General features: G+C 55.3%; 6 protein-coding genes across 6 annotated transcripts; 2 read left to right on the forward strand and 4 right to left on the reverse strand.

Annotated features, from left to right (window-relative positions):
- Positions 1-120: 120 nt before the first annotated feature.
- FA10DRAFT_299011 (glycoside hydrolase) lies at positions 121-2,179 on the reverse strand (the record flags this gene model as incomplete). Its single annotated transcript, XM_025524678.1, has 2 exons — positions 121-1,963; positions 2,040-2,179. 2 exons carry the CDS (start codon positions 2,177-2,179, stop codon positions 121-123), a joined length of 1,983 nt encoding a protein of 660 aa, XP_025380841.1.
- Positions 2,180-2,519: 340 nt separating this feature from the next.
- On the forward strand, positions 2,520-4,027 carry FA10DRAFT_277409 (hypothetical protein). The gene is made up of 2 exons (XM_025523379.1): positions 2,520-3,388; positions 3,467-4,027. Exons 1-2 carry the CDS (start codon positions 2,803-2,805, stop codon positions 3,955-3,957), a joined length of 1,077 nt encoding a protein of 358 aa, XP_025380842.1. The 5' UTR covers positions 2,520-2,802; the 3' UTR covers positions 3,958-4,027.
- On the reverse strand, positions 4,000-5,227 carry FA10DRAFT_264268 (hypothetical protein). Its single transcript, XM_025520582.1, has 2 exons — positions 4,611-5,227; positions 4,000-4,527 (listed from the first exon to the last, which is right to left on the reverse strand). The coding sequence occupies exons 1-2, from the start codon at positions 5,098-5,100 to the stop codon at positions 4,112-4,114; spliced, it is 906 nt and encodes a 301-aa protein (XP_025380843.1). The 5' UTR covers positions 5,101-5,227; the 3' UTR covers positions 4,000-4,111.
- Positions 5,228-5,665: 438 nt separating this feature from the next.
- FA10DRAFT_277411 (hypothetical protein) lies at positions 5,666-8,429 on the reverse strand. Its single transcript, XM_025523380.1, has 3 exons — positions 8,390-8,429; positions 7,759-8,278; positions 5,666-7,689 (listed from the first exon to the last, which is right to left on the reverse strand). The coding sequence occupies exons 2-3, from the start codon at positions 7,992-7,994 to the stop codon at positions 5,826-5,828; spliced, it is 2,100 nt and encodes a 699-aa protein (XP_025380844.1). The 5' UTR covers positions 7,995-8,278; positions 8,390-8,429; the 3' UTR covers positions 5,666-5,825.
- Positions 8,430-9,435: 1,006 nt separating this feature from the next.
- On the reverse strand, positions 9,436-11,296 carry FA10DRAFT_264270 (alpha/beta-hydrolase). Its single transcript, XM_025520583.1, has one exon. It carries the CDS (start codon positions 11,253-11,255, stop codon positions 9,651-9,653), a length of 1,605 nt encoding a protein of 534 aa, XP_025380845.1. The 5' UTR covers positions 11,256-11,296; the 3' UTR covers positions 9,436-9,650.
- Positions 11,297-13,575: 2,279 nt separating this feature from the next.
- On the forward strand, positions 13,576-14,492 carry FA10DRAFT_277413 (hypothetical protein; the record flags this gene model as incomplete). The annotated part of the gene is made up of 3 exons (XM_025523381.1): positions 13,576-13,741; positions 13,794-13,894; positions 13,965-14,492. 3 exons carry the CDS (start codon positions 13,576-13,578, stop codon positions 14,172-14,174), a joined length of 477 nt encoding a protein of 158 aa, XP_025380846.1. The 3' UTR covers positions 14,175-14,492.
- Positions 14,493-14,598: the final 106 nt, after the last annotated feature.

The raw sequence follows: 14,598 nt of genomic DNA on the forward strand, positions 1-14,598 counted from the left end.
GTCCATGCTTGCTAGCTAGCTACGTTTGTGGAGGGAGGGACTGCAATCTAGTAAACGTTTCTACGATCACTGCTGCTGTTTCTTTCTACTACTGCCTGGCGAGGTGTATTTTTGCAAAGTTTACTTGGGGCTATCGGCGCCCGCTGGCAGGCGCACGACGGTGAAGCTGTTGGGTGGCAGCGTGAGCTTCAGGGTGCGGCCCGCGCCAAAGTCGGACGGCGCGAGGGCTCGCGTGGTGGGCAAGACATTGTTTGGCTTCGACAGGTCATTGTTGGCCTCCTTGTCGGTGCCGCTCAGCTGCCAGAGAGTGCCCGTCGTCGTCGATGAGAAGCCCAGACCGCCATCGAGCTGCACCGTGATGGGGTGCGCGCTGCCATCGACGTTGGTCAGCTTGATGATGTAGGCATTGTCGGTCGATGTCCCCACGCTCCAGTAGAGGGGCCCAGCGGGGGCGGACGACTTGACCGTGTGGATGCCGTCGATGCGGTTGTTTCCAAAGGCCCACTGCGTGTAGTAGCTCGTCGACTTGACCAGGCCCTGGCTGTCAAACGCGATGAGATCCGGCGTCCACTGCACCGAGGCGACGTTGTGGAAGAGGGGCGCATACGCCGCCGAGGGCGTAATGTCGCCATTTCGCTCGAGGCCCATCATGAATGTCGCCTCTGCCACGGCGCCAATCAGCGTCGGGTACTTGAGCCGGCACGCATTCGAGTAGAGGCTTCCCTGGCACTTGCCCGTGTTGATGACGGCAAACTCGAGCTCGTGGACGCCCGTGTTGTTGCGGGCCCAGCTGTCTCTCTCGGACCAGCGCCGGATGAAGTTGTCGGGCGTGTTGTAGTCGTGCTGGTCCACATCTGGCAGTCTGCTCTTGGGGCTCACATAGGGCGACGACGCGATGAGCTTGACGTTGCCCTTGCTGCTCGTGGCCGTCGTGATATCCTTGGAAAAGGCGTCGAGCCGGTACTGGTCGTAGGTCGTCTTTCCTACCTCGGACAACCAGTCTTCGTTGCCAATCTGCACATACGGCAATTTCCACGGCTCTGGTTGTCCGTCTTGCTCACGCTGCTTGGCCAGCGCGCTCGAGCCCTGCGGGTCGAGGAGGTAGTGGATCTGGTTGGCGACCTCGTCGACGTACGGCTGCAGCTGTGATTGCGGCACGGCCTTTTGGTCGAGCGTGTAGCCGGCAAAGACGCCCAGGATCGGCTGGGCACCCATCTGAGAAAAGAGCTTGTACGCCTCGTGGAGGCTGTAGCCGTCCGTATCCCAGCCGACCCAGGTTCCCTTTCGGCCTGGCCGGGTGATGACGTCGCCGACGGCCTTGCTCCACGTGAAGCGCTCGGCGATGTTGTTGCCCTCGAGCGAGTTGCCGCCCGGGAGGCGGAAATAGACGGGTTTCAGGTCCGCAATGGCCTGGGCGAGGTCGGCGCGGGCAGTGGTGCCCTTCCAGGTAGGGGGAAAGAGGCTGATGAAGTTGAGCTGCACCACGGGGCTGGTTCCCTTTGCCATTTCGAGGGCAAAGGCGTTGTCGCGAGCGTTGTCCTGCGTCGTGCTGTCGATTTGCATCTCGACCTTTTGCCACTGGCCCGTCAGAGACACGAGCTTAGTGGCCGACGCAAACACCTTGTCACCAGCGCTGTTGGTCAGGCTCGCCTTGAACGTCGTCTGAGCTGCCGAGTTGGCCCTTGCATAGAAAACGACGGTGTACCGATGAGCACGGACGGGGATGCCAAAGAAGCCCGAGTTGCGCAGGCCGAGAAATCCGCTCGTGGAGCTGTTACCGCTGACGAGGACCGATTGGGGAAGGGCCTGCGACAGGGGCGAGGCCTTTGTCAACGTCAGCTTGGCACCGCCCGTCGCATTCCAGTAGGCCAGCGTGCCAGTGCCGACGTTGGAAGAGGTGCCGCCCTCCTGAAAGGCACGGTTGCGAATCAGCTCAGCATAGATGCCTCCATCAGTGGCCGAGCTGAAGGACGCAGTGCTTTCGCGTCAGCGCCCGTTATGCTACTGAGAGACCGTGGCAGTAGCAGGGGCATTCTCACTTGATATTGTTCTCGATAAAGGCACAGAGGCCAAACTGCGACTTCTTGGCAACCGTGGGTGATACGGTGAGGACCTGCTGCTGCTGCGCGGCCACGAGACCGGCGCCAATGGCACAGGCAAGCGCACTGAAGAGACGCATGGTGCTTCCGCGCTATTGAGAAGAAGAGGATACGGGATCTCTTATGAACGTCTCCAGGGAACGAGGATCAGTGCTTTATGGGACGCCGGAGCGCGGCCCATTGAGGGGCTCATCCGGGGAAGGCAGGCGTGCGGGGCTTTCTGAGAACGTCGCTAGGCTCCAACACATGCATTAGTATCGGAAATGCGCGACAGACGCAAGGATTGCGGAGCCAAGCAGCCGCGCGGACAAGGACGACAACGACGACGGAGTGTCGGATTGCCAAGCGAGCCCTGAAGGAGAGATTACCGACCACCCCGGGAATCTCTCGCCAGGTCGTCACTGCTTCTTTTGGCCTGCATCTGCAGCTGCATCTGCACCTACGCTAGTACCTACACGTACGTACTAGCTACTCCTAAGCACCCTTGGGTGCTCCACCTGGAAATACCGCCGCTTCTGACCTTATTCATAGCGCCCGACCCCGCTTTGAGAGGAGGTTTCCCCCTCGCCGTCCCCTCTTTCTCTCGCTTGAGCGCGGGGGCAGCGAAAAACCCAATGATCATTCATTCTTCTTATAGACAACACGGGGCGCGGCTTTCTCTGGTCGTGTAAGCCGCCCGTTCCTCACTCCCTTTGTCGCGACTATGCTCCATTTCCTCTCCCACTCGCTCGTTGCCACAGCAGCCCTACTGGCCACCGCCGCACTTGCGGCGACGACGGCACGCCCAGCGTCCAGGGCAGAGGACGCAAAGGCAGGCTACCTCCTGACGACGTTCCCCGTCCAGGACGAGGCCGTCTACATGCGCCTATCCAACGGCAACGACGCCCACTCCTGGCGCGCCCTGTCCCTCAACGGCAGGCAGGACATCCTCCGCAGCGACATCAGCACCGAGGGCGTGCGTGACACATTTGTTGTTCCTTCCCAAGACGGCTCCCAATTCTGGCTGACGGGCACGGACCTCAACGTCAACGCGCACGAGGGCGACTTCAACGCGTCGACGCGCTTTGGAAGCCGATCGATGCTCCTCTGGACATCGCCGGATCTCGTCAATTGGAAAGGGCCCTCGCTCACCCCGGCCCTTGTCAATGCCTCGGCAGGCAATGTATGGGCGCCAGAGGCCTACTACGATCCCCTCGTCAAGGCCTACGTCGTCGTCTTTGCCTCTCGCTTCTGGTCGGACAAGGACAAGGATAGGACGGGACCGGTGCCTAACAACGTCCTCATGTATGGTGGGTGTCATCCTTTCTCAAGCGAGAAAAGTCTCAAGCTGACTTCTCGAACTACTCGCTCTTCGTCCTTCCAACTAGTCACTACCCAAGATTTCAAAAGCTTCTCGCCAGCAAAGACGTACTTCAACCCCGGCTACCCCGTCATCGATGCCACTTTCCTGCCCATGCCCGAAGAGGGTGCCAACGTGTGGTACCGCTGGGTAAAAAGCGAGGTCGACTTCAAGGTCTTTCAGCAGAGATCCACCAACGGCATCCTCGGCAAGTGGACCAACGTGGGCGGGGCGCCCGACAGCACGCGCATCGAGTTTGCCAGCCAGTACTCGAACAACGAGGGCCCGCTCATCTTCCGCGACAACGTCGACAGGCGCAAGTTTCACCTCTGGATCGACGAGAACACGCTAAACACCTACATTCCTGCCACAGCCACGACGCTCAACGACATGGCGGCGTGGAAGGCAGACAGCCGCGACGGATTTCCTCAGCACATCAAGCACGGCAAGGTCCTGGCAGTCAACCAGCGCCAGTACGACGCCATCCTTGCAAAGTACCAGGTAGTCAACGGGGCGTGAGACCCTAGCCACAACTCAACGACGCATTTGCTCCTCCGTCTGATTTGAGAATGTAACATTTGAAATGTGGAAATATACAGTGTGTCTGTCTTCAGGCGAGAGAGCAAGATGGCGAAAGATGGCGAGAGATGGCCCCAGGAGTGTTGCCCGGCAATCAGTGATGCCTAGCCAAGAGGCACTCGTTTGACGTCATGGGAAGCAGCCTTGCGAGGCCCTCCTGCCTCCTCTGCTCCCACTGTTCCACGTCCCAGTAGCTCTGCTCCATCCACGGCTCCCTCTGTGGCAGGTGCTGCTCTTTGCTGTTGCCATTGCCATTGGGGAGGACAAAGGCCTTGAGCAGGGGAGTCTTGCCCTTCTCCCTTCTCAATGCCTCTGACTTCTGCCAGTTGGACGTCCGCTTGTCCACATCGCTATCGCCCACGGGTGCGCTGGAGAAGCCGCTTGTGGCGATTGCGAGCCATGGCGGGATCGTCTTGCGGCCGGCCTTTACACACATCTTGCTGACACCCACGCAGTGCACAACATCCTCGCTCGTCTTTTTGTTCCTGGAGATGAAGCGGCCTACAACATCTGCCAGACCGGACAGTTCACAGGAGCGCGAGTGGTCAGCGAACGGAAATTCCTGCTGCAAGCACGCTTTTGTCCAGACTCACATAGCCACTTTTCGTCCCACGCCTCGAGGTGCATGCGGAGCTGGTAGCGCATCCCGATGGGAATCTCCTTGAGAAAGGTAAAGGAGGTGGCCCCGAGGGGGATCCATCCGCCATCGATCGAGAGTTGCAGAAACGCACTGCTGCTCATGGCTATCCGCCCAAAGTCCATGGCCTTGGGGTACGACGAGTTGCTCATATGGCCGAAGAAGTCACAGTCATCGTACGAAGCCTTGAGGTCGAGGACGTGCTCATAGGCGAAAATGTCCTTGCCCAGGGGGATGCTGTCGAGTCGGATAGCGGGCGTGCTACTGGTCACCTTTGCCCCAGGAGAGGTAAAGGGCATGGCCTTGATACGCCAGTAGTAGTATCGTGAAAAGATGCGGACGTGCCAGCCCAGGGGCAACGACCGACGATTTGCATACGCCAGTGCAGCGATACCGCCGACGAGGCCGTAGAAGGCCGCTTGCGAGACAAATTCCAGAACGCTCATGTCTCTCGATTGCGTCGTCGTCTTCCTTTCTCTGAGCGATATCGGAAGAAGACACACAATGGGACGGCGGCTCTCCTCCCTATTTATAACACAACCATCCTTTGCATCAGTGCGTAGCCTGCTGCTTTCTGCCCAGCTCAACTCGCTCTGTTGGGAGCGCCCGGCCGGCCGGCCTCTGACGTTTGTTTGCCTTGACGGAAATTTCTTTTCTCCGTGGCCGAGTCCCGTGAATTTTTTTTTGGACGTTGTCGATCCACGGCGACATGAGAAAAGGAGAAATCGGCCCGTGGCTTTCTCTCTCTCTTTCTGCTCTCTCCCTTCAGAGATTGCAATGAATTTTGATTAAGCAAGCGTGCTATCTGAACTCAGCGACAGGTGATCGCGCCGCACCGGCCCGGTGAAGCCGTATCGCCGTCACTCGGGACTCGGCGGTGGCCCTACTTTTATCAGCCCCAACACACCGTGGCCTGCTCCTATTTCCGATGCTGTGACGCGAGCTGTCGTCTCAAGCCACACATTGTGCCGACAGGAAGTCAGTCGTCTTAGGGCAGCAGGACTTTAGCGAGATGCTTATCTAAAATAGACGTCTATTTAATACAAAGTGAGGACGAAAGGTCCAGGATTACCTAGAGAGTGTGTAAATGCGACCAACAATCGAGAGAGCGTGAAGTGAGCCAGTGTTTGTGGCTTTTCAGAGGAAAGTGGGTATAAGATGCAGCCTGGGATCAAAGTAAGCTGCCCTGCTCGACAGCAGCCGCGATTATGGCCATAATGGTGTTCATCCATGGGATGCGAACACTGTTCTTCGTAGACTGACCCTTGACGCGCTTGCCCCTCCGGACTACGGCTCGTCCGGAAGAACCCTCTTCGTCGTACCACCAGGGTGGGTAGGCGAGTTGGATGACGAGACCATCCTGCCCATAGCTGTACGCCTGCACAGAGGGCTGCGTGTGGCCAACACGGACGACGAGCCGGGCATGGTCTGCATGAATTCGCCTCTGATTCTGATGTTTTGACGCAGGACCAAGTTGACAGAGCGAGGCGCGCGAGGGGTCGATCGACTCGAGTGAAACAGCGCTCTCTGGCACCGGTCTGACCATCGTGATGTGCTGATCCACTCGTCCAATAGACGACAGCCAAGGGTTTGATGGGTAGTAGGCTTCGTTCTCCACAACAAGGTACTCGGTCTCCATGGCGTCCATCATTGTCGCTTTGACCATCTTGAACCAGTCCTCCTCGTCGCGGCCCTTTTTGTACTGGGCCGAAAGCTCCCGGCTCACATTATAAACCCGATCGAGGCAGGCGCCATCGAGCGTGGGTACGGCATCATCGTCGTCTTCGTCATGTTGAGTTTTCGTGGACCACTGCAGCTCCGTGGCTCGGATCTGGGTGGGAAATCCGCCCATGGCGTCGCCGAGATAGCGCTGGTGCTGCGGTCTCAACGTGTCTCTCCTGGAGATTGGTGTCGAGAAGCAGGCGTGGACCTTGTTGCTCTTGTCCCAGCCCGACTTTGTCGGCGCGAGACCCCTTGTCTTGCGGACCCATGACGTAGCAAACGCCAGAACAGCCTCGAGGAAGGGCGCTAACGTGAGTTTCTGCGCCCGAAGAGCCTTGAGCAGCTTGCCCACATCATCCTGCGAGAGGTGCCGCGTCATGAACTCGTTGTGTGTCCAAGGCCCCTTGAATGATGTTGAAGCAGGTGGCAAGATGCCGATGGGCATCGGATCTCCTGATCGAACGGTGGCACGGACGAGAGAGCGGAGTGGAGCATTGAGCACCTTTCGACGTATGAGATTGGGCGAGGCATTGTTGGCAAGCGCCATACTGTATATCTTGACTCCGACTTTATCGACGAGCTTGTCCGAGGCAGAGTTGGAGTTGATACGCTCTTGATTCATCTTCTTGAGCGATTTGATCTCTTCTTTCGAGAGATCCCAGGTCGGAGGTGCGTCGGCGATAGCATCTTGTACCGAAGGGGGAAGCCGCGGGGCTTCGCTTCCCCATCGAAAGGTATCCGAGTCCTGCCGGTCGGCAATGTTGCGAGCCAACAGCGAGAGGAACTCATCAAGCATGGTAAAACATCCCAAGCCATCGGAGATGACGTGCGACTGCTCCAACAGGATTCTGGGTGGTGCATCGTTTTGGGCCGGCCAGAAGTGGAGAAAAGCACCATCGACGTGACCGTTGAGAGGCGAGCCAGGAGCCGCAGTCGCAGGTTTCTGGCGGCACCATTCATAGAGCTCCTCTTGTTCGACGGTGAGGCAAGAGCCCCTCGGCTCACCGGTATGATCCACAACCCGCGCATTGAGCCAAGCATCGATTTGATCCTCGGAACGCAGCAAATTGTAGCAGAGGGCAGTGTCAAGGTCAACTTTGCCCTTGAGACTAGCAGGGAGTTTGACCGGTGCCAATCCTACGTCTTTCCTTGCAACGAGCTGAACACCAACGATGGGGTGGAGGATGCGCATGGCACGCCAGGTACGACGAATAAGGTCAATGTCGACTTGAGCTGGCTTCGGTGACGGGGTTTGGTCCGTCGATTCGCGAATGAGGCATGTGACCATCACGTCAGATTCTGCGTGAAAGCGTCTGTCCTCGTCCATCTCCCAGTCAGCAAGAAAGCGACCTGACAGTGAAAACGCCCGTGGCTCTACTCACTGCTGCCAATGCCGGATGAAAGAACCCATTCCATCGAGGCTACGAGCCCAACATTCTCCTCGTCCATTTCTTTTCGTCTTTATCCAATCGAATTCACTGCCATACTGCTGGGGACCTTCGACGTCGTGAAATGAATCCGCATGGGAAGTGGCGGGCGTCGAGACAGCTGACCGGGGTGACGACGACGCAAAACGCGATACCGACGTGGTCGTGCTTGGTGACACGGTGTTGGACATGATGGGCTGAACAAGGTAATACTAAAGCAACCGAAGAAGGGGAGGTCAACCGATCGTGAGAGGTCCAGTTGATCAGAAAAAGTTCATGGCTTTAAAAGCTGGCAAAGTGGGGCCAGAGTGGGCAAGCTGATCCTCTTTCGCTTGTGCTGCTATCGTACAGAAGCACACGCCCACTACGAAAGAGCCAACTGATCAAGAGAATCTCGACCAATCAAGAGTAACTTCATGTCTTAAAAAGACGGTGGAGCAAAGCTAGGGTGGGAAGGCTTCTTCTCTGTCTTTTGCTTGCGGTGCGTTGGTAAAACAGCACATACACATTACGGAATGGATGAAATTCATGTGCTTCCGGCATAAGCACATTATGGAATACTACAAAGAAGAGACTGTGAACCTACCAAGTGAGTGTCAAGCGATCAAGGAGATTCAAGCGATCAAAAGAAAGTTCATAGCTTTGGAGACTGGTGAAGTGGGACTGGGATGGGCAGACTGATTTTTCTCTTTTGCTTATGGTAGTTTCATACGGAAGCACATGCACATTACGGAACGGTTACAAAGCACGGCAACATACAAATATTCGTTCAAGAGAGAGCCAAACGATCAAGATGTATTCATGGCCTGAGAAAGTAGACCGACGGAGTGGGGCCAATGAGCCGCTGGCTGCTTCTTCAACCTCGGTGGCTCGGAGTGTCCATGGCCTGAGAAAGTAGAAGACCGCCGGAGTGGGGCCGAGATGGGCTGGCTGCTTCTTCGTCTAAGGTGAGCGCAAAATTAACTGACTGAACCCTGTGCGCTTCCGTACTATTGTACCACAAACAAGAGACGGTCTACCGACCGAAAGCAAGACAAAGTCAAACTCGACAAAGAAAAGGTTCATCCGGCAAAGTGGGGCGAGATAAAGTGGCTGATTCGTCGTCCACGCGGAGCAAATAGTAAGATGACTAAAGCTCATGTGCTTCCGTACAACGGTGACACAAACAAGACAAGTTCTACGCACGGCCTCTCTTGCATAGATGGGACTCTGTGCAAGCTAAAAAATAATCCAAAACCCATAAAACAAAAAAAGAAAAACTAATACGGCAAAATGATCAGGTGGCACAGTGATCGCGCTGTTGCTGTCGAAAGTAGAGAATTTGTGAAAGTCTCTAGCGTGGAAGGTCGCACAAATTGAAAATTTGCCGGCAGATCTTGGCAGCTGCCTCTTCAGTCTCCGCCTAGCGGGGCTTCATAATTCCACGCCCAAACGAGCCTGAGGCTGTACGTGGATGTTTCACCAGACTGGCTAAATAGTGCCGTAAGTGCATGGATCTGCGCTATGCGCGCAAACTAATTTGGCGGAATTGTCTATTCCTGGGGTGCATACACACTCTCGTAATATTCACAGAAGTAGAGACGACTCTTCTTTACGGCTTCACAGCGGGATAGAGTCGAGAAATTTTGCTTGACCTTTTATGTACGGTGACACGGTGTGAAAGAAATGAAAGTGAAGGATCTCGAGGAGACTGAAGCGAGAGTGAAGGATGAAAACTTGCAGGTGGTGCCGGGGACGGAACAAGGGACAAATGAGGGGAGAAACGGAGGGAATTAATGCAGAGTTTGCCTTGCAGGGACAAGAAACGTTGATAGCGGGAAACGAGAGGAGAGAGATCGAGAGAGCATTCACGAGGAGAATGATCCCGCCGATCCCAGATCCGCTGCCGACTTGTAGACTAGAATATCGTAAGGGCGAAGGATCGGGGCCAATGCCCATCGGATCTTGTAGCTTCTCTCGGGACAAAGTCGAGCCAGCGCTGGGAGTGTCGTCTTGTGCGGTGACGCAAGGAGGGGGTGGGGCTCCTCCTTGTCCTCTTGGTGCATCAGGAACGGCAAGCGACCAAACGCGGGAGTTTCTGTGTCCAATTTACCGTCACTACTGTATGCATCCTGATCTTCTTGCTCTTGTGGAGTTCCGGGGAAGCGCGAGGGCGTCAGCTCTGTCATGTCGGGTTCATACGGAGATGTAGGAGTCGAGTGACCAGAAGAGCTGTACGAAGTGTTGCGGCTGCTAACCAGGGAAGATGAGACTGAGCTGGAAGGGGTTTGAGGTGGCGTGAATCGTCCTTGAGCATCGAAGGGCGAGTTGAAAGTGATCAGATCAGTCGATCTAGGCCAGTCAACCCGGTGACCCATCCATTCGACGCTGTCTCCGATGCAGGCAACTCGGCCCGCCTGGTCCTCTTCTTCGGTCTTTGCTTTTCGGAAAATGACATGCTGACAGACGGGATAGATGGCCATGCGCTTGTCCGAAGAATTGATGCTACGGACCCATCGGATCGACTTGATGGGACAGGCTACTCGATCCTGTCCGCCTTGTTGAATAAGGACTGGATGGTTGAAGTTGCCAGCCTCCTGCTGCAGTCTCGAGACAGCATCGTTGATGCACTTGAGGTGGCCGAGGCGGAAGGCGCCCTGATGACTTCGCTTGTCCTCGTTGATCAGACTTTTGTACACCTTTGGGTCTTTGTCAAGACTCTTCTTGTGTGGAACCATCACCTCGAAGCGAGACAAGCCGAGATAGCTTTCGCAGAAGTTGGCAATCTTGACGAGGTACGGGGGGAAGGTAACGTTTGTGGGAGAGTAGCCGAGGATTGGTCCAACGACACAGATGCCGTCGATCGGAATCCCTTCGGGGTCCTTCGGGTCTGAGCGAATCGAGTGAGGGTAGTCAAGACCGTAGTGGAGAGCGACGGTGCCGCCAAAGGAAAGACCGAGAAGGAAGGTCTGTTGACGTTGAGCTTTCGAGCGTAGGCCATAGATTTTGTCGTCACGAGATGCGACATCGTGCAAAACTGCTCGGAGTCCTGCCGTGTACTCTCTCAACTTACGACGGTAGACGTGCAAGCCAGACGAGTAGCCGTGGGAAGGCAGATCGGGAACGATGAGGCGGAATCCCGCGTCCAGATATCGGCGAGAGTGACTGGCGAAAGTGCCTGAATGGACGCCAGTTCCATGAACGAAGAGGACGTCGGGGCGAGGGCTGCAGGTGGGTTCCATGGGCTCCCAGACCTGGTACCAAACCCAGTCTTGTCCGTTCTCGAGCATCACCTTGCCAAACCAGACATGAACGTCGGGGTTGGCGTGCAATCGCTTTTCCATGGCTGAAAAGGGAATGCGGCTTCGACCATAGGAGAGGTCGTTGACTTTGTAAAGTCCAAAGAATGTGAGGAGAGGCTCCAGGTAAGCCTCCCAGATTCCTCTGAGAATGAATGTGAGGATCGAAAGCATGACGAGGACGGAGAAGAATGTTCAAAGAAGGAGTTAGAGGGAGGCAGGGTTGTTATTGTTGGAAAGGTGGCGGTAGGTCAACTTCTTAAAGACTTTCGTCCTTCTCACGCTTTTGCTCTCGCCGCCTTGTAAGCTTGCTTCACCTACTTCACCTTGGTACGACCCCACTTTCTCCTCGTTTACTTCTGGCAAGACGAGGACCGTGTACCTCCATTTCAGCGAAACTTGCATGTTCTCTGCTCACTGGCAGCTTGCCAGAGAAATCTCGTCGGGCCTATTGCTTGAGTGACGGTGGCCGATGTCAATATATGCCAGTCCTTCTTTTTTCAGTTTCACAAATCTCCTTCGTGTCAGGTTGCGCGCGCGAGGTGGAACAAACATTAATTTTAGCGTCTTTTACCCTTCTTCATGACACTAACGGCTCCCGAGGGCAAACACACTGATGCAACGGTACTTCCTGCACAGGACAAAGGAAAAAAAAAAATACGGGCGACTTCTCTGCAAAGAAATAAATGGAAAGATTGCCGATATCTTCTACGAGTCCGCCTCCTGCATTGTCTGACTTTGAAACAAAGGCGGACCTCGTTCGACAACCTGATAGGGTGCATAGTCCCCTTTTGTTACGCCGGAGCAAGGTCATCGCCTTTTTCGAGTAGATTTGCTTTTACTCTTGCTGCCTGCTCTCCAAGATGTCTGCATTCTCGTCATCGAAGATATTAAACACCTCGGAAGACAGAAAATTATTTGCGGACAATCTCCTCAATCTATCAATTTGGGAGTGATCGAAGATCAGACGGGCCTCAAAGCACCCGTCAATAGAAAATGAAAACTTTCACATTGCTAGTTACTCTGCTTCAGTTCTGCTCTCGTCCTCCCAGCACGTTCTTTCTGGGTACCACCAGGTACTAAGTGCCAGGACGGGAAATGACGCTGAGAAATTTGTGGCGTCGATTATTTGGCGAAGATACCTCCCTCAAAACCCATCGTCGGAAGAAGAGACATTTGGTGGCCGTCTTATCAAGCAGATCTTGCAAGGGCTCATGCCGTGCTCGTTTGCCGACGCACAAAGTGGGGAGGAGAGGTCGGCCAACACAGTGAACTTTGGCAAAGGAGTAAATTCAATACTTTCGGGACCAAATGACGCAAAACTTGCTTCTTTGTGGTAAAGGCAACTAGGCACTCGGCCAGTTCTCTTGCTTCCCTGCTGTGGCCCAGAGATCCTGTAGAAAGTTTTCGCGTCGCATCGGTCAACATTTGAACCGCTGTGAGGACACCTCTGGTTGGGTCCTCACCCTCTGTAGCGAGCAGGTACCCACTCCATCTTTCACCGCGATTCGCTGTTCTTTTGTCGGACCTTTTTTGGGCACAATGCGTGTGAATGCTGCCACTACAGCTGTGTTGATGCACATAGTTCACCTTGGCCATACCTTGCCAGAGTAACGGCCTCTACGGCACCTCGTTGCAAATTCCCGCAGAACCCTTGACCGCGCTACTCTGGGGACTCCGCACCGCACCCGCTGCAGCAGATCTAGGGCGCCAATTTGTTTCGATGGCCGGAACCTTGCACCGCCAAGCTTGGGTTTCACTATGTTTGCGTATCTGCCGCCCACCATCAGATCCTTCTAACGCCTCTAAAACCACGTGGTGTAGTGACCTCAGAATATTTCCCGAGCCGCCCCGTCTCTTTTCTTAGGATTAGCCCTAACAATTGAGACGGCCGAGTAACCAAATGTTCGATCCACTAGTTTGAGTCTAAATGTCGCGTTTGCCTAGAACCCGTTTCACTTGTTTGCTCTACAAAAGGGAGCAAACAAAGCGAGTGAAAGCAAACGTGAGCAAATGTTCCGCGTAGACCCCACCTACGACCATCGATGCAAGAATGAAGCGATGCCGAAACATTGTGCTCCTTACTTCATGACTACTGACCTAATACGGCAACTTCGTCGAGATGCAACAGGACGTCAATACCCCTAATACTGTATACATGGCACTGAGTTAGAGTGTGCGGGGTACGAAAAATGGGCTCGTGGAAGACGCTTCTTCTTGCGCTAAAGGTGCTTCGGTCCGTCGGAGTTCTTGTGAAAATTCTCCCACTGCATGCACTACGGATGCTATTTAGGCGTGCTTCTACGTCGTTTTCACGAGCGGATCTTTTCGTGCCGCGAGCATCTTCTGCTACCCCGCATCGCTGTCATGGACTGCAACAACCCTTGAATACCCGCTGTGTCTTGACGGGTTTTTTTTTTTCCTCCTGTCCCTCCTTTCTCCCCGCATTTTCCCTTCCTTACTGTCTCACCACGCCCTAACCGCTCTCCGAACGATGGTTTTCCGACTCGTGTTGGTCCTTGCCTTAGTGGCTCATGCAGTAGCGATCCCAGCTCCCCAGGCGACACCTGCTCCATCCGCTGCCCGCGCCTTCAATGGAATCCCGATTCCTGGCATTGGCACTCTGCTTGGCGTTGATACAGCCATTTCAACAGGGACGAGTATGTGTGTGTGATCTCTCTTTGCAAGGGGAAGATGCTGACCTCGTACCAGCGACCGTTGGAGGGAAAGCTTGTCCAACCTTTACGGGAGGAGGTACCCTCTACCTGATCAATTCGACCAACGTCCTCGGCCTGGGCGATGCAACTAATCATGTAAGTCAAATAAAAATCTCGCTGTGTCTCAGATGACTTCGTCCGACCTCGCATTATTTCTTCTTCCTAGGTGGACGGGCACTTCGACTTGACATGCAAAGTGCTGTCCAATGGCGATGTGGTGCCGGACCTCAAATTGTATGGCGGCCAGGACGAGCATGAGCATTTGACGATCCCAGGCGTCCTCACCTTTAGTGATGGCACCGGGACAATCTCATCAGTCCAGGGCATGGATCAGGGCTACGTCTCCGTCGACAGTCTATCTGGCGCCTCCGGCTGACTTCCCGTGGGCGACATCAGCGTCGAACTCTTTGGGCAGACGTTTGACTTTGGAGACCTCAATGGCTTCCAAATCAACAGCGACGGGCTTTCGGGAAGTGTCGGAGGATCTGCATCGCAGAAGGGAGGCTTGGGCGGCGCTGGCTCAGCCCAAGGCATCCTTGGTGCAGGTACGCAGCTGGGTCATGCCGGTGGTGCAGTCATATACAGCACTACCGCTCTTGCCAGCGGCGAGCTGGGTGCATCCAACATCGCTGGCGAGGTCCCCGGTGCAGGCGCCACTGGCGCGCTGGGCCCCATCACGATCAAGTTCCCTCCCCGGTCCATGGCTAAGGTTCCCGCCCTCCCTCGACGCACGGCCAGTCCTGACAGTCTCTTCTAGATACCCGGCACGCGACAGGCCATTTACCCCGCAGAAGTTGTGA

The sequence above is a fragment of the Acaromyces ingoldii genome, assembly GCF_003144295.1.
Source record: "Acaromyces ingoldii strain MCA 4198 unplaced genomic scaffold FA10scaffold_1, whole genome shotgun sequence".
NCBI lineage: Eukaryota > Fungi > Basidiomycota > Exobasidiomycetes > Exobasidiales > Cryptobasidiaceae > Acaromyces > Acaromyces ingoldii.

Bases quoted from the DNA above. Each gene is read 5' to 3' on its own strand.
- FA10DRAFT_264268 (XM_025520582.1), bottom strand. From the start codon at position 5,100: ATGAGCGTTCTGGAATTTGTCTCGCAAGCGGCCTTCTACGGCCTCGTC. The intron at 4,528-4,610 runs GTGAGTCTGGAC...CCGGTCTGGCAG, and splicing joins GTGGGACGAAAAGTGGCTAT to ATGTTGTAGGCCGCTTCATC.
- FA10DRAFT_277411 (XM_025523380.1), bottom strand. From the start codon at position 7,994: ATGTCCAACACCGTGTCACCAAGCACGACCACGTCGGTATCGCGTTTT. The intron at 7,690-7,758 runs GTGAGTAGAGCC...GGACGAGGACAG, and splicing joins TTCATCCGGCATTGGCAGCA to ACGCTTTCACGCAGAATCTG.
- FA10DRAFT_277409 (XM_025523379.1), top strand. From the start codon at position 2,803: ATGCTCCATTTCCTCTCCCACTCGCTCGTTGCCACAGCAGCCCTACTG. The intron at 3,389-3,466 runs GTGGGTGTCATC...CCTTCCAACTAG, and splicing joins TAACAACGTCCTCATGTATG to TCACTACCCAAGATTTCAAA.
- FA10DRAFT_264270 (XM_025520583.1), bottom strand. From the start codon at position 11,255: ATGCTTTCGATCCTCACATTCATTCTCAGAGGAATCTGGGAGGCTTAC.